This window comes from Callithrix jacchus, chromosome 20 (genome assembly GCF_049354715.1).
Source record: "Callithrix jacchus isolate 240 chromosome 20, calJac240_pri, whole genome shotgun sequence".
Taxonomy (NCBI): Eukaryota; Metazoa; Chordata; class Mammalia; order Primates; family Cebidae; genus Callithrix; species Callithrix jacchus.
In genome coordinates, this window is record NC_133521.1 from 5,223,114 (window position 1) to 5,241,338 (window position 18,225).

Genomic DNA, 18,225 nt, shown 5'->3' on the forward strand with positions numbered 1-18,225 from the left:
TGATTTTCTTGAGTTCCTTGTGGACTCAGGTTATTAATCCTTTGTCAGATATATTGTTTGCAGATATTTTCTCTCATTCTATAGGTTGTCTATTTTCTCTGTCATATATTTCTTTTGTCGTACAGGACCTTTTTAGTTTAGTTACGTGACATTTATTTGTTTTTGTTACATTTATTTTGGGGGTCTTAGTCGTAAGTTCTTTGCCTAGGCCAATGTCTAGAAGAGTTTTTCCAGGTTTTCTTCTAGAATTTTATGATTTCAGGCTTTAGACTTATGTCTTTAATCCATCTTGAGTTAATTTTTGTATATAGTGAGAGATAGGGATCCATTTTCATTCTTGGCCTGTTGTTGTTCAATTTTCCCAGCACCATTTATTGAATAGAGTGTCCTTTCTCAAGTGTGTGTTTTTGTGTGCTTTATTAAAGATGAGTTGGTTTTAGGTATTTGGGTTTTTTTGGGCTGTTTATTCTGTTCTCAGAGGTCTGTGTGTCTATTTCTTTTTCCAGGAGATGGTGAGTCTTATTTTATCTTGTCTGGATAGATCTTTGATTTGCTCTCAGCTGTTCCAGGGTGGAGAGAAACTAGGAGAAAGCACTGGATGTCAAGGTCTATTTAGCATAATCTTCAACCTTGTTTTCATCTTCACCATCAATGAAGAGAGCAGCATACTTGCTTGCAGAACTGAACTTGGAGGCTGGATTTTCCTCAGGTTTCTTTGGCTCAGGTGCAGATCTGGAGTCTTGATCCTTTTTGCTGTCTTTCCTATCTGACTCCTTCCAGTGGTCTTCGTTCCCTCTGTCTCCTGGACCACAGCTAGAGTTCCTACTTTGGCCTTTTGGGAAATTTATCCCATCTACTTTATTTCCATCTTTCCTTGCTGGTCTTTCCTCAGATGGTTAAGCTGGAACTACTTTCCCCCCACTATTTGTAGGGGTTTGCTGCCCTGTGTTTGAGCTTTGAGATGGAGCAGGACAGTTAGAACTTTGTTTCACAGAAGCATTCTCCTTTGGTGGAGAGGCTGACATTTCCTTTAGAGACTGATCAGGTTTAAGAGGCTTAGACGTTGCAGAGTGACAATCTTCCTCCTTATTGAGTGTTTCATTTTCTGTAGACTTCTCACTCTCTCCTTCGTGCATTTCTGTGGGATGTGGTGGAGGTCCCAGTCTGTGAAGACTCACTTCCTGTCCTCAACTGTTCCAGTTCCTGAGTTTTTTTTACTTCACCTGCTTGGATGTCTCTCCCGAGACGATCGTTCTAGTTTTGGCTCATCCAACTGACACTGCAGCTTCTCTTGTTCCTTCTGTAGGCGTTCTTTTACTTCTCTTTCTCTAGCAGCTGTGTGAGTGGACTTTGCCCCTCCAAAGGTAGAAGCAGCTTGACTCGACAGGGAGGTACTAGCTGAGGAATCATCTTCCTTAGGAGTACTCTGAGGCTTCAGATCCAATTTGGGTCTTTGGCAGGGACCTCTGTCATCACATCTATAATAATCCCTAGAGTAATCATCTCTGGAGCTCCACGATCATCATCCCGTCAGTCGTATTGGTCTTATAGCAGTCCCCGCCTCCTCTGTAGTCATCATCCCTGCAGTACCCACTGCCAAATACTCTTCTGCCACTGCCTATCTGGGAATCATAGCCTCTATCATAGTGTCTGCTGCCTCAGTCATCATAGCACTCCCGGCCGCCATATTGATCCATATCCCAGCATGGGCCATCCTGATACCCATTGCAATACGGGTCTGAATAATAATCTCAACACTTGTCTCCAAAGCTATCATCACCTCTTCTAGGTAGGTAGTCATTAAAGCTCTCTGTGGCAGGATGAGCCCACCAGTCTAGATATGTTTTGTCAGAATCCTGATTTCTATCATGGCCAAAAGAACAATCATCCCTGTCTTTATCCTATGTTTGATCAGCAACCTCCACTCGAATTGTCCTGTTACCTAGAGACTCTTCACTGAGACTCAGGGCACTGAGTAGGGAATCTAGGTCCACAAATTCAGCATAACCAAAACCTTTCGATCTCTCTGGATTGCTGGGTTCGCATGGTAAATGCACTTCACTGATATTTAATCCTCTAAAGAATTCCTTAATTGACTCTTCTGTCACATCATAGGGTAACTTCCCTAGAAAAGCAGTGTAAGATGGCAATTTGGGAAGACAGCTCTGGTCGATATTGGGTTCCTGAGCAGGCTGTGAAGCAGTGGGAAGGACAGAACAGTCAATTGGAGGCACCCTATATACATCGTCATCATTACGGTGCTAAGTTGCTGAACATCTCCTTCCAGGCCATCTGTTTCATCAGCCCAGCTGACTGGTTTGGAAACATAGGTGCTTCCTCCACCAGCCCCTCATCCTCAGCCAGAAACTCTATTAGGGAGATAGTCTTCCCCTTCTTCTTCTTCTGTTTTGCTTAGTTTTTGAAGGTCAACAATGGGTCACAGTGGAAACTGGTATTGCTGAGGCCATCATGTTGGGAGAGGCTTTGTGTATCTGTTTTAGTTACTATAGCCTTGTAGTATAATTTTAAGTCAGGTAATTTGATACCTCCAGATTTGTTCTTTTTGCTTTGGATTACTTTGACTATTCAGGGTGGTTTTTGGTTGCATATGAACTTTAGGATTTCTTTTTCTAATTCTGTGAAAAATGACCTCAGTATTTTGATAGAAGTTGCACTGAATCTATTGATTGCCTTGGGCAGTATTGTCAGTTTCACAGTATTGATTCTTGTAATCCCTGAGCATGACATGTTTTTCCATTTGTGTCATCTTTGATTTCTTTCATCAGTGTTTTGTAGTTCTTATTTTTTTCTTTGCAGCTTTTGTAAATGGGATTGAGTTATTGATTTGATTCTTAGCTTGTTTGTTATTGATATATAGCAGTGCTAAGGATTTGTGTACTTTGATTTTGTAACCTGAGACCTTACTGAATTTATTTATTGAGTCTAGGAGTCCTTTGGAGGAGTCTTTAGAGTTTTCTAGGTATAAAATCATAGTATCAGTAAACAGAGGTAGTTTGACTTCCTCTTTTTCAATTTAGATGCCCTGTATTTCTTTCATTTGCCTGATTGCTCTGGCTAGGACTTCCAGTGCTATGTTGAACACAAGTGATGAAAGCAGGCATTTTTGTCTTGTTCTTCTTCTTAGGGGAAATGCTTTCAACTTCTCCCTATTGCATATGATGTTGGCTGTGGATTTGTCTTATTTTGGCTTTTGTTATTTTAAGGTATATTTCTTCTATGCTTAGTTCAGGGTTTTTATCATGATGGGATGCTGGATTTTATCAAGTGCTTTTTCTGCATCTTTTGAAATAATCATATGGTTTTTATATTTAATTTTGATTATGTGGTAAATCAATGCATTGACTTGCATTTGTTGAACCATCCTTGTATCCCTGGGGTGAAACCTAGCTGATCAGGATGAATTGTCTTTTTGATGCGTTGTTGAATTCAATTTGCTAATATTTTATTGAAGATTTTTGTATCTGTATTCATTAGGAATATTGGTCCGTCTTCTTTTTTGTTGTCATTATGTCCTTTCCTTGCTTTGGTATCAGGGTGATACTGACATTGTAGAATGAGTGAGGGAGGATTCTTTCTTTCTCTATTCTTTGGAATAGTTTCAGTAGGATTGGTACCAGTTTTCTTTGTAATGTCTGGTGAAATTCAGCTGTGAATGTGTCTGATCCTAGACTTTATCTTGTTGGGAGATATTTTATTACTGCTTCAGTCTCACTCTTTATTACTGATCTGTTCAAGATTTCTTTATTTTCTTAATTCAAGCTTAGGAGGTTGTGTGTTTCTAAGAATTTATCCATTTCCTGTAGATTTTCTGGTTTGTGCACATAGAAGGGTTCATATAGTAGTCTTGCATGATCTTTTGTATTTCTGTAGTGTCAGTTATAATGTCTGCATTTGCATTTCTGATTCAGCTTGCTTGAATCTTCTCTCTTCTTTTCTTGATTAGCTAGTGGTCTGTCATTTTTGCTTATATTTTCAAAGAAACAACCTGTTGTTTCATTGATCCTTTGTATTGTCTTTTGGTTTCAATTTCATTTAGTTTTGCTCTGATCTCTGTTGTTTTCCTTCTGCTAGCTTTGGGTTTGGTTTGTTGTTTCTCTAGTTTCTTGAGGCATGACATTATGTTGCCAGTCTTTGATCTTTCAGTCTTTTGATGTAGGCATTTAGCATTATAAACTTTCCTCGTAGTACTGCTTTTGCTGTATCCCAGGAATTGGGGTAACTTGTGTCACTATTGTTATTCATTTCAAAATTTTAAAAAATGTTCATCTTGATTTTATTGTTGACTCAAAAATCATTCAGGAGCAGATGGCTTAATTTCACTTTCCATGTATTTGTATAGTTTTGAGAATTCCTCTTAGAATTAATTTCTCATTTTGTTCTGCCATAGTCTGAGAAGATACTTGGTATGATTTTGAGTTTTTTAATTTGTTGATATTTGTGTTGTGGCCTGTCATATGGTCTATCTTAGAAAATGATCCATGTGCTGATAAGAATGTATATTCTGCAGTTTTCATTTAGAATATTCTGTGAATATCTGTTGGTCCATTTGTTCTAGAGTCCAGTTTATGTCCAGTGTTTCTTTGTTGACATTCTAGCTCAGTGATCTAATTAGTGCTGTCAATGGAGTGTCAAAGTCTCCCACTATCACCATCTTGCTGTCTACCTCTTTTCTTAGGCCTAGTAGAATTTGTTTGATGACTGTGGGTGCTCCAGTGTTAAGTGCATATGTATTTAGAATTGTTATATCTTCTTGTTGAATTGTTCTGTTTGTTATAACATAATGACTTTCTTTTTCTTTTTATTGTTTTTGATTTGAAGTCTGTTTTGTTTCATATAAAAATAGCTAGCTACTCCTGCTCACTTTCAGTTTCCATTTATGTGTAACATTTTTTTTTTCCATATCTTTCCTTGAGTCTACAAGAATCTTTATATTAGGTAGGTAGGTCTCTTGAAGACAGCAGATGTTTGATCTGTGTTTTTTAAAATTCATTCTGCCAATCTGTATCTTATAAGTGGGGGATTGCAGTCATCATGTTGATTGTTACCTAGTTCCTTTTTTTCTTTATTGTGTTATCAGTATACACCTTTTCATTTATGTATGTATGTATGTATTTGTTGGGATGGAGTCATTCTGTCACCCAACGTCTGCCTCCCAAGCTCAAGCGATCCTCCCACCTCAGTCTCTCTAGTAGCTGGGACTATAGGTGCATGTCACCATGCCCAGCTAATTTATGTATTTTTAGTAAAGACAGGGTTTCACCTATGCTGGCCAGGCTGGTCTTGAACTCCTGACCTAAAGTGATCTGCCTGCCTAGGCCTCTGTTCATTTTGGTTTTCATTTTGTTTTTTCTCTTTTGTTCAAACTGGATAATTCTGTTGTTCTGTCTTCCAGCTTGGTTATTCCTTCCTCTGTCCTCTTCATTCTTCCATTAAGCCTATCTACTGATCTTTTTTTTTTCTTTTTTGGTGGGGGGAGGAAGGCAGGAAGGGAGGGAAGAAGGACGGTAGGGAGGATGAAAGGAAGGGAGGAAGCGGGGAGTGGGGGAGGGAAGGGAAGAAAGGAAATCAAGCAATGAGAGAGACATTGCGGACCTGGATCTAGAGGTTTACAAGTTGATTTCTTTTTTTTTTTGAGAGAAGGAAAGAAAGAAAAAAAAAAGTAATGGAGAGGAAGAAAGAGGAAGAAAAAGAGGGAGAGTAAATGGAAATATTGTTTTATTTTGAAAAAAAATTGGGTATTAATAATGGCCAATCAATGTTTCATTTAAACTTATGGGTAGGTATGATGTGGTATTGACAAGAATGTATATTTTGTGTATTTGAAGTGGAGAGCTCTATAAATATTTATTAAGTTTACTTGTTCCGGATCTGAGTTCGAGTCCTTGATATCCTTATTAATTTTCTGTCTCATTGAATCTAAGTCTCCTATCTGGGTGTTAGGATCGTTAGTTCTTGTTGTTGCATTGATCCTTTTACCACTATATCTTTGTTGCTTTAAAATCTATTTTATCCGATACGGGAATTGCAACTCCTGCTTTTTATTTATTTATTATTTATTTTTGCTCTCAATTTGGTTGGTAAATCTTTCTCCATCCCTTTGTTTTGAGTCTTTGTGTATCCTTGCATGTGAAACAGGTCTGGATGTAACATGCCATTGGGTTTTGGCTGTGTCTTTTGATTGGGGGATTTAGTCAATTTATATTTAGGGTTACTGCCATTTGATGTTGACTGGCTGTTTTATCCATTCGTTGGTATAAATTCTTCTTTATGTTCGTGCTCTTTACTTTTTGGTGTATTTTTAGAAAGACTAATACTGGTTGTTTCTTTCTGTGTGTAATGCTTCTTTCAGAAGCTCTTGTAAAGCAGGCCTGGTGGTAATAAAATCTCTGAGTTCTTGCTTGTTCATAAAAGATTTTATTTTTCCTTCAGTTGTGAAGCTTAGTTTGGCTGGATATGAAATTCTGGGCTGAAGGTTCTATTCTTTGAGAATGTTGAATATTGGCCCCCACTCTCTTCTGGCTTGTAGAGTTTCTGCCGAGAGATCTGCTGTAAGTCTGATAGGCTTGCCTTTATGGGTAACATGACCTTTCTCTCTGGCTGCCCTTAGTATTTTCTCCTTCATTTCAACTGTGGTGAATCTAACGATTATGTGCCTTGGGGTTGCTCTTCTTGAGGAATATCTTTGTGGTGTTCTCTGTATTACCTGGGGTTGAATGTTGACCTGCTTTGCTAGTTTAGGAAAATTTTCCTGAATAATATCCTGAAGGGTATTTTCCAGCTTGGATTCATTCTCTCCGTCGCATTCAGGTACACCTATCAAACGTAAATTTGGTCTTTTCACATAGTCCCACATTTCTTGGAGACTTTGCTCATTCCTTTTTATCCTTTTTTCTCTAATCTTTTCTTCACGTTTTATTTCATTAAGTTGGACTTTGACCTCTGATATCCCTTCTTCTGCTTGAACAATTTGAGTGTTTAAACCTGTGCATACTTCCCGGAGTTCCTGTATTGTATTCTTCAGTTCCATTAATTCACTCATACTCCTCTCTAAGTTGTCTATTCTCAATAGGATTTCATCAAGCCTTTTTTCAAAGTTCCTAGTTTCTTTACGTTGGGCTACAACATGTTCTTTTAACTCACCGAAGTTTGTTATTATCCATTCCTTGAAGAGTGATTCTGTCATCAGGAGGCGCTCGTTCTCCATCAAGCCTTGTTCCATTGTTGATGTGGAACTGTGATCATCTTTAGAGGGAGAGGCGTTCTGACTTTGAGTATTCTCAGCTTTTTTACGCTGGTTTCTTCCCGTCATTGTAAATTTATCCTCCTGTCGTCTTTGAAATGACCAACTTTCAGATTAGGTCTCTTGAGTGGGCGTCCAGGTTGTTAGTTCCCAGGGCCAGAGCAGCGGCGTTAAAACTGATGGTGCTTTTCTGCCCAGGATTCTCCTGTCTGGCTTCCTTCTTGTGTCCGTAGTAGGCGACTCTGCCTTCCCAGGACTCCAAACCTCGGTCAGAAGGGGAACCCGTCCTGTTTACTCTGCGCAGAGCGCTGCCGCGCCGAGGTGCCGTCACTGCCGCTGCGCGGGGCTCTGGTGTTGTGCTGTGGGCCCGTGTGGGTCCTCCAAATGTGTTTACTTTGCTCCGAGAGCTACTGCGCGAGGTGCGGGCGGAACCGCTGCGCCGGCCACGAGAGTCACGCTGGCGACCCGTGTGTTTCCTCCACTGGGGGATCTTCTGCTCCGTGAGCAGCCAGACTTTGAAAGTGTGGCGTCCTCTAGTTCTCCGTGCCTTCCCTGAGAGCTGCAATCTCGGGATGTTAGTGATCGGCCATCTTGGATCGTTCTCCCTTTTTTTTTTTTTGAGAAGGAGTTTCGCTCTTGTTACCCAGGCTGGAGTGCAATGGCGCGATCTCGGCTCACTGCAACCTCCGCCTCCTGAGTTCAGGCAATTCTCCTGCCTTAGCCTCCTGAGTAGCTGGGATTACAGGTGCGCACCACCATGCCCAGCTAACTTTTTGTATTTTTAGTAGAGATGGGGTTTCACCATGTTGACCAGGATGGTCTCGATCTGTGGACCTCGTGATCCACCTGCCTCGGCCTCCCAAAGTGCTGGGATTGCAGGTGTGAGCCACCGCGCCTGGCTATCTACTGATCTTTTTATTTACACTATTATATTTTTCAATTCTAAAAACGTTGCTGATACTTTCGGTTTCTTATTTAACGATTTCTATTTTTCATTTGTTTCAAGCATGTTCGTAATTGCTTATTGAAGCATTTTTACGTGACTGCTTTAAAATCTTTTTCAGATAATTCTAACAACTCTTTCTTCTCAATCTTCTCAATCTTAACATCCATTGATTTTATTGTTTTCATTTGGTTTGAGATCTTTCTGGTTCCAGGTATGAGGAATATTTTTTGATTGACATATGGGCACTTGGGGCATAAGAGTATAAGACCCTAGATCTTATTTTAAGTTTCTGTTTTAGCTGTATTTTTTAAATACCATTCTGGCAGGAGAAGGGGTGAGGGGACATCACCTCATTACTGCCAGGTAGGAATATAAGGCAGTATTTTTGTCGACACCCAATCTGGAAACTCCTCATTACTACTGGGTCTGAATGGACTATCCAATTCCCTAGTACGCCTCCACTGATAAGTCTTTGGCTGGGAAATACAGGAGTGCTTCATAACTGGTTCTTATTTGGCCTCCATTTATGGGGCAGGAGAAAAGTTGTGACCCCTTGATTGGTGATGAAATGGTTTCTTATCACTTATTGGAAATGAAAGTATTGACTTCTTCCTTGTAGTTTTCTGACACCACCATGACTAAGAGAGTTGGGAGTCGAGTGTTGTGCCTCATGATTGATTCATGAATGTAGAAATCTAGGTTTCTACTCAGCCTTTGCTGGAATGGATGGGGGTAGGGTAAAGTTTTTTCTGAGTGGTTATTGTCCAAAAGTTTTCTGTTTTGCTAGGCTGCTCTTTTCCTGTCCTTTGGCTAGAGAGAGCAGCCTTTTGTTGGGGATTTTTTTGTATGCATGTGCTGACATTTCTCAGTGGTTGGCTCCTTTGGCTCTAGACTGGTATAAATAAGGCAAAAAGGAAACCCAGGTCACTTACCATAGTGTCATTTGTAGAGTCCTGAAGTTCATAGCTAGATTGCCTTCTATCCATGTTTCCAAGTCTTTATGTTTGTTTTATAGGTAATGTCCAAGATTCTTCATTGTACTTAGTGAGAAGAAATTATCTCTACTTCATCTTTCCATCTATGTATCTTTAAAATAAGTGTCTGACCTATTTACTCTCCTGCAATGAAAGTGATGATTTCTTAAAAACAGGTTATGTAAACAACTTATAGGATGTAGATTATGATGACATGAATAGCTTAGAACAGTAGCTCTCAAACTTAAAGTGCATTTAAACACCTGGAAGCTTTTTAACACTGATTATGGAGCCCTGCACCCAGGAAGGAATGAGAACTAGCATATCTAACAGATTACCAGGTAATACCTGAAGGTGCTGCTTTGATAATCTATTTCAGAGAAATGCTACATAGTTGACAGATTACTAGCTTCAAATGGTATTAATGGCAGATACACTTGCTTTCAGTAAAACAAATAAAATTTTATAATAATTAAACTGGGTGTTAGATCTAAAATATTTAAACATAGATACTTAAAAGATGATATCATATTTTTAATGAAATTTTATCCCATTTTCCAGCACTATAGTATATGGCATTTGAGAGGCTGAAAGAGTAGGACACTGAGGGAAATAGTATTCATTTTATTATAAAGGGAAGAATATAGCAAGAAATGAAAGATAAGGTGATCAGTTGTTCTGTGAGCATAAAATAATGCCTACTTTTTGGATCTTAGGCAAGAGTATTTGAATAGATACCTTAAACCACACTCCAATAGTTGTATGATGTGAAAGATCTTTCTTAAGCCTCAGAGTTGACATCAGAAAAGTTCTGTTACATTTATCTGAACTAATGATGCTCAACCTGCTAATTACTGCACTTATCATCATAATACACCTTCCTCTAAAGTTCATTTTTTTTTATTGAGTTAGTGAATAAAAATGATTCTGGAATTAAAACTACTCCCATCAATAGTATGACCATTAGTTTAGATCAAGGTGAACCTAGAAATATTTTTCCCAGGTGATCACTAACTATAAAAAAGAAAAATTAAAATAGTGAAATGTCAGAATGGAGTCTCTCAGACATTATTCTTCTTAAGGAAGTTGTTATAAATGTTAATAAAGAAACTTTCTTGTGAATATTCATCAGATAATGTTTCTTATTTTGTAGCCAGATACATTAGAGTAATAAAATATTTCCTTTTCTCTTTTAGCTCTGTTGGTTTAGCAAAAGCAGCTCTAGAAGCAATTAATGGATTCAACCTCTTTGGCAACCAGGTAAAAAACAAAACCCCCAAAGTCTTTTGTGGGGGCCAACACGTCTGCCGGAGGCTCTTGGCCAGCAAGAGGGTCCCCACCTGGAGAGGGGGGTGCGCGGAAGAGAAGAAGAAAGAACAGACGGGGTCTGGAGGGTTGAGAAGTCAGATGCTTCATCAACAGCTTTATTGAACTCAGGGTCTGATTATATACATTACAAGTAGAAGTGTTTACGTCATGGGATCAGTGTTTCGTGGGAACAGAAAGTTTTACAATACAATCACAAGTCACCCATATTTTGGATAAATATGCTGGGAACAGGGAGATACATAATCAGATTAAAGCGGGGGGTGCAATTATCAGTCACAAGAGTCCGGGTGCAATATCTAAGTTTAAAAGTTTAAAAGAAACTGTCTAGGGCAGGGGTTTCACAAGAAAATCATAGGCTACATTATAAATCATTAAGTCACAAGCAGTATTGTAAATACCATATCAAGGGTCCAGGTGCAGGAAAGACATAAACAAAGCAATTTTTACTATCAGCTTGCTTTGAAGATTTAAGTCATAACTTTAAGAAGAAACTATAATGAATAGAGAAACAAAAGTGGACACTGTGAGAACCAAAAGTAGACACCGTGAGAACCAAAAGTGGACACCGTGCCTCCCATCACCTCAGCACAATAGAGTAATAACTCATGTTATTTTTTGTATATCACATAAGCCTTCTTGCAGTCCTTCTTTCCCATAGCTCGACTACCTCCAACAGGGGACCTGTGTCCGGGATCAAGCTCAACCATATGATGTGACCCACTACTTGGGGGTCTCACATGAGAGCGTTCCCACAGTCTTTGATTATTTGAACTGCATGTTTAATTAATTTGACTATTCATTAACAAAGTCATTTTCTTATAATCAGAGAATTCTGAAATTTATGTAGCAGCCCATGCTCCCATGCTTGAACTTTTCCTTTGAAAATAATTTGCCAGTTAAATTTTAGTTTTCTGACGAGACTACTGCTTAATTTCTTACAAAAAAGAAAAAAGTTTTTGATAAAGAATTCTGATTTCCTTGGTTTAGTAACTTTTCCCTCAAGTCTATTACTCATTTTGTAGAGGCTTTCACATTTTTAGGTATATTTAGCGTTGTATATATATTTTTTCTTGTCAGTTTTCATGTTGGTTTCAATTTAATATATTTCAATGTACATCTCATGTAGAAGAGAATTTGTGTGATGTGTTTAGCCAGAGAATTGGGAGTTTTGATCCTAGCTTCAACTTCAACTGGCTATAATCAAATGTCTAAAATCTCATTTTCTCTGGAGATGAAAGAGAAACCCTGAAGGTCACCTTAAATTTTCATTAGATTTTTAACCAGTTTTTGTACTAGAAAAACTAATCAAGTAACCATGGATTGAGTTGTCAGAGGAAAGGAATAAAATGTAGGAATAGAGGTTACTACTCTGGATCAAGAAGTAGGCTAATTTACAGTTTTTGTTAAGATTCCTAAGATAGTGAGGGAAAGTGAAATTTCTAACTGATAATATAATGAATCCTAAGCTACGGAAATGCTAAGTCAGTAAAGAAACATTTTAGGAGGTTACACAGTTGTGCACAAAAGTAACATGGTTTTCGTTATGGCAATTATAATACTATTTCTCAAGTCTTGAAGTTAAGAACGTTTCTAGTTGTAGCCTGTTAAAGCATCTACCACTCTCCTCCTTATATACACAAGCACTCTTCTCACCCCAGCTCCCTCTAGAGGATTGATGGGCTCTGTCTATACGAAGGTCATGAGGAATTACCACACGCTCTGGATCACACATTTTCATATTCCTGGATGGGTGGGTGAATGGATGGGGGGCTAGATGGACAGACCAGCAGACAGATAGATTAGATAGAAAGATAGATAGATTAGTTAGACAGATAGATGCAGGAAATAAAATGACACTGAAGAATGGCATTGTGTTAGGGGTCAGGAGACAGGATCACTACATGCGCTGTGCTCACTTCCACCAGTTAGTTTGGCTAGTTATTTACCTAAGCCTCAGCTTCCTCATCTAAAAAAATTAATGATCATAGGACCTAATTCAGGAGGTTTTCATGCAAATAAAATTAACTTAATTAGCATAGTGCTTGGCCAAGATTAAACTTTTAATAAATGCCATCTCTTGTTGCTATTATTTATGAAATAGGAGTCCTACAAAGGAAGGGAAATGAAGAGACAGAACTGAAAGCTTTCTAGAGCATATCTCAAGGAGACTGAGAGGAAGCATGGTTTAAACTAGAGCTGAATTTAAACTAGAGCTGATGTTATCAGAAGTTGGAAAGGTACATGGCTTGCTCACCTGCTTCTGTGACATAAGAAATACTGAGCTGAATGGAGCTGAGTGTCTCTTGGTTGACTCTTACATGGTAGTAGCCAGCTCTTTTTTGCAATTGTGTCATCTCCTTTGAAGTACCTGAGTCTTAGTGTATGTTGCTTACATACCTGTATGCACCCCTTCCAATTACCTGTGTACTCATGCACATACTGCAAGCTACATTTCCTAACTCTACCCATCTTTCAGAGCTCTACTTTTCCCAGGAAGCTTTCATAGATTGCCCAGTGGTAATTCTAAAACCACTAAATTGCTTTACTCTGCATTTGGATTCTGAGTTATAACTGTATTGCTGATATTGTTCCTCAGCCAGGTTCTCAATCTGGACTACACATTGGAATCATTTGAGGAATTAAAAAAAAATACTCATATATGAGCTTTACTTCCAGGGGTTCTGATTTAATTGGTGTAGGGGGAGGCCTTGGCATTAAGATTTTTTGGAACTCCTCAGGAATTCTAACATACAACCAAGGATGAGAACAACTGCTCTGAGCCAAGTTAATTTTTGGCCTTGTTCAGGTCATATCTGTTTCCAATGGAGCTATGCATCAAATATTTGCTGAATTGACTACTACTTGATTATTTCAGATAGAAATATGAACAGATAATGTCTTCTTTCTTTTTTTTTTTTTGAGACCGAGTCTCATTTTGTTGCCCGGGCTGGAGTGCCGTGCTATCATCTCAGCTCATTGTAACCCCTACCTCCCGGATTCAAGTGATTCTCCTGCCTCAGCCTCCCCAGTAGCTGGGACTACAGGCGTGTGTCACCACACCCAGCTAATTTTTGAATTTTCAATAGAGACAAGGGTTTTACCATGTTAGCCAGGCTGGTCTCGAACTCCTGACCTCAGGTGATCCGCCTGCCTTGGCCTTTCAAAGTGCTGGGATTACAGCCATGAGCCACGGCGCTCAGCTGTGTCTTATTTCTTTAGCCACAAGAATATCACATGTTGCCAGTAAAGCCCCTTCATCTTCCATTTTTACAAGCCAGTGTCAGTGTCCTAGTTTTACAAATTTCCTTTCATCTCTTTTTCTGATATGGAGAATTGCAGAAATGTGACTTTGAAATGTTACTATTCCCACCTCTACCGCAGTTAAATTAATAATGTGCCTACTAAACAGTAGCACATTTAGAAGTGCATGTGCCCTTTTTAGCGTTTTTATAATGTCATTGTATATACTTAAAAGAGCCATGATCTAATTAAAAGTCAGTGGTTGGTAAAAGAATTGACGTAAAGAAATGCTTTTATTCCAATGACAATCCATAAAAACCACCTCAAGACTTCGGGGATTTCAGATCATATTGATATTCTAAAGGCCATTGTTATAAGGTTTTGGAGGACTTGATCACATGTCTTTAACTAAATTAATTTAGAACTTTCAAAAAGTACATTCCCTGTGGTGGCAATTCAAGAGAGTCATAGATCTTTGGAGATCGAAGAGCCCCTCTCCCAAAATGAATGATCAGAAGGTTGAGATAGTGTTTCTCAGATCGCTGGTTTCACACAGGGCCGGTAATTAAACCAAAGCCACTCCTTGAATCTATTAATAGAAGATCCACTTGTTGGTATGGGAAATTTCAGCTGTTGGACGCCTTCTACTTTTAGAACTAGGAACTGTGCATTTTCTTTGAAAACTCTTAAGCTGTTTTCTGCTTAATAATTACTGAGCTTCTGAAAGAGAAATCCATTTCACAAATAGTGTAAAAGGCTTGCCTTTTGCTCCTTTTAGTCTTCAGCATACGAGATAAAACAAATGTTAATTTTATTTTTATGGGCAACTGTTGGGAAGAAAAGTTTTTCACTTTGGTTATGATTATTATGTGTTCCTGCACTTCCTTCTTTTTTTCCAATAATAACTTTACTTATTATTCAAAGAAAAAAAACACTTTAAATTTTCATTCTGAAACTATTTTCCAAATTTATTTTTCTTTAGGACACTAAGAATAAAATGTGAGAAAATGGCCTAGTTTCTTTAATGATTTGTTTACAATAAAGGCTAATTTAGGGCAGAGGTACATTTACAAACATATATAATCCTCAATATGGGAATCACATATTTCATCATGATCTCAAATATATTCTGTATAAATATCATGACAAACATATTTAAATATTATTTAAGTAATGTTTGATAATATTTAAATAGTAATAGTTAAATAAATCATAATTTATTTTCATCAAATGTCATAAACATAGTAAGCAACAGTTTTGTGATTCCTGGGTTTGAGTCTCAGCTCTGTTCTTTTGAGACCCGGAAAATTACTGTTCAAATTTATCTGTCTCTGTAGTTTGAAAATTCCTTTCACAGTATGTGTGTGAGAAGAGAGAAGCCTGGATTGTGAGAGGGGCTGCTAGAAAGAGCTGTTATGTCTGTAAGCAAAAGTTGGCTATTTACACATCTATTGCCACCACAGCCTTGGTGCAGAGGGGGAATTCCCATCAGTAAATACCCTTTCTTTTTTTTTGGAGGGGGGAGGAAGGCAGGAAGGAAGGGAATAAGGACGGTAGGGAGGAAGGAAGGGATGAAGCAAGGAAGGAAGGGAGGAAGCGGGGAGGGAGGGAGGGAGGGAGGGAGGAAGGGAAGAGAAGAAAGGAAATCAAGCAATGAAAGAGACATTGCCGACCTGGATCTAGAGGTTTATAAGTTGATTTCTTTTTTTTTTTTTTTGAGAGAAGGAAAGAAAAAAAAAATAAGTAAAGGAGAGGGAGAAAGAGGAAGAGAAAGAGGGAGAGTAAATGGAAATATTGCTTTATTTTGAAAAAAATTGGATATTAATAATGGCCAATCAATGTTTCATTTAAACTAATGGGTAGGTGTGATGTGGTATTGACAAGAATGTATATTTTGTGTATTTGAAGTGGAGAGCTCTATAAATATTTATTAAGTTTACTTGTTCTGGATCTGAGTTCGAGTCCTTGATATCCTTATTAATTTTCTGTCTCATTGAATCTAAGTCTCCTATCTGGGTGTTAGGATCGTTAGCTCTTGTTGTTGCATTGATCCTTTTACCACTATATCTTTGTTGCTTTAAAATCTATTTTATCCGATACAAGAATTGCAACTCCTGCTTTTTATTTATTTATTATTTATTTTTGCTCTCCATTTGGTTGGTAAATCTTTCTCCATCCCTTTGTTTTGAGTCTTTGTGTATCCTTGCATGTGAAACAGGTCTGGATGTAACATGCCGTTGGGTTTTGGCTGTGTCTTTTGATTGGGAATTCAGTCAATTTAAATTTAGGGTTACTGCCATTTGATGTTGACTGGCTGTTTTATCCATTTGTTGGTGTAAATTCTTCTTTATGTTGGTGCTCTTTATTTTTTGGTGTATTTTTAGAAAGGCTAATACTGGTTGTTTCTTTCTGTGTGTAATGCTTCTTTCAGAAGCTCTTGTAAAGCAGGCCTGGTGGTAATAAAATCTCTGAGTTCTTGCTTGTTCATAAAAGATTTTATTTTTCCTTCAGTTGTGAAGCTTAGTTGGCTGGATATGAAATTCTGGGCTGAAGGTTCTGTTCTTTGAGGACGTTGAATATCGGCCCCCACTCTCTTCTGGCCTGTAGAGTTTCTGCCGAGAGATCTGCTGTAAGTCTGATAGGCTTGCCTTTGTGGGTAATCTGACCTTTCTCTCTGGCTGCCCTTAGTATCCTCTCCTTCGTTTCAACCCTGGTGAATCTAACGATTATGTGCCTTGGGGTTGCTCTTCTTGAGGAATATCTTTGTGGTGTTCTCTGTATTACCTGGGGTTGAATGTTGACCTGCTTTGCTAGTTTAGGAAAATTTTCCTGAATAATATCCTGAAGGGTATTTTCCAGCTTGGATTCATTCTCTCCGTCGCATTCAGGTACACCTATCAAACGTAAATTTGGTCTTTTCACATAGTCCCACATTTCTTGGAGACTTTGCTCATTCCTTTTTATCCTTTTTTCTCTAATCTTTTCTTCACGTTTTATTTCATTAAGTTGGACTTTGACCTCTGATATCCCTTCTTCTGCTTGAACAATTCGAGTGTTTAAACCTGTGCATACTTCTCGGAGTTCCTGTATTGTATTCTTCAGTTCCATTAATTCACTCATACTCCTCTCTAAGTTGTCTATTCTCAATAGGATTTCATCAGACCTTTTTTCAAAGTTCCTAGTTTCTTTACGTTGGGCTACAACATGTTCTTTTAACTCACCGAAGTTTGTTATTATCCATTCCTTGAAGAGTGATTCTGTCATTGGGATGTGCTCGTTCTCCATCAAGCCTTGTTCCATTGTTGATGTGGAATTGTGATCATCTTTGGAGGGAGAGGCGTTCTGACTTTGAGTATTCTCAGCTTTTTTACGCTGGGTTCTTCCCGTCATTGTAAATTTATCCTCCTGTCGTCTTTGAAATTACCAACTTTCAGATTAGGTCTCTTGAGTGGATGTCCAGGTTGTTAGTTCCCAGGGCCAGAGCAGCGGCGTTAAAACTGATGGTGCTTTTCTGCCCAGGATTCTCCTGTCTGGCTTCCTTCTTGTGTCTGTAGTAGGCGACTCTGCCTTCTTGGGGCTCCAAACCTCGGTCAGAAGGGGAACCGGTCCTGTTTACTCTGCGCCGAGCGCTGCCGCGTCGAGGTGTTGGCAGAACCGCTGCATCGACCACGAGAGTCGCGCTGGCTACTTGTGTGTTTCCACCACTGGGGGATCTTCTGCTCCCTGAGCGACCAGACTTTGTCTGAAAGTGTGGCGTCCTCTAGTTCTCCGCGCCCTCCCTGAGAGCTGCAATCCTGGGATGTTAGCGATCGGCCATCTTGGATCGTTCTCCAGTAAATACCCTTTCTAAAAGAATACATTTCTCCAGGCTCTGCTATAGAGCTCAGTAACAGCCTCATAACTGAGCTAGGGGACAAAATCTCCTGACTGTAGTTTTGTGGTGTGGTTTTTGATTCCAGAATAAGAATGTAAAAGATCATATACAGTAGATGCAATGACCAGTTGTACCTTGTTTTATTTTTTGATTCTAGATGAGGACAGCAAATCTCTTAGCTCAAACTCTGAGAAGTGATTAATGAAGAAAACAAAAATCAGACAGTCTTTCAAATTGTTTTCTTTTGAATTGAGACCAGTGAGATCAGCAAAGTCTAATGTTTACAGTTGATACCCTTGGCCTTAGAGACGATCTCAAAAGTGGTGGTTCTGCTCAAGGGATTAAGGGAAATGTACTGCAGCCCTTCCCCACCACTGGAACTCAAGTCCCCTTGACAGTGGTCGGGTTTCAGAATCATCATCTCCCAGTCCCAGTATATTTACTAGAAGGAAAACAATTACAGAAAGTCAGTTAGGGAGTAAAGTTTAAGCTGTCAGTCTTAAAATAAGCTCTTTAGGTGGAGTCAGGATATTAATGGCAGAATTATAATGATTTCAGGAAATGAAAGATGAAAATAAAATATCCAAGTTAATCAGATACT

General features: G+C 38.8%; 1 protein-coding gene and 1 pseudogene across 19 annotated transcripts in view; one reads left to right on the forward strand and one right to left on the reverse strand.

Annotated features, from left to right (window-relative positions):
- The window catches only part of PHKB (phosphorylase kinase regulatory subunit beta), a 247,382-nt gene that overhangs the window by 98,755 nt on the left and 130,402 nt on the right, over nucleotides 1-18,225 (forward strand). For all 19 annotated transcript variants that reach the window (XM_035282686.3, XM_035282687.3, XM_078358167.1 and 16 more), the window contains one exon: nucleotides 10,378-10,441. In XM_035282686.3, the coding sequence (XP_035138577.2) occupies nucleotides 10,378-10,441 (64 nt within the window). The remainder of the gene's footprint in view (nucleotides 1-10,377; nucleotides 10,442-18,225) is intronic.
- LOC103789398 (eukaryotic translation initiation factor 4B-like) lies at nucleotides 549-8,622 on the reverse strand (annotated as a pseudogene).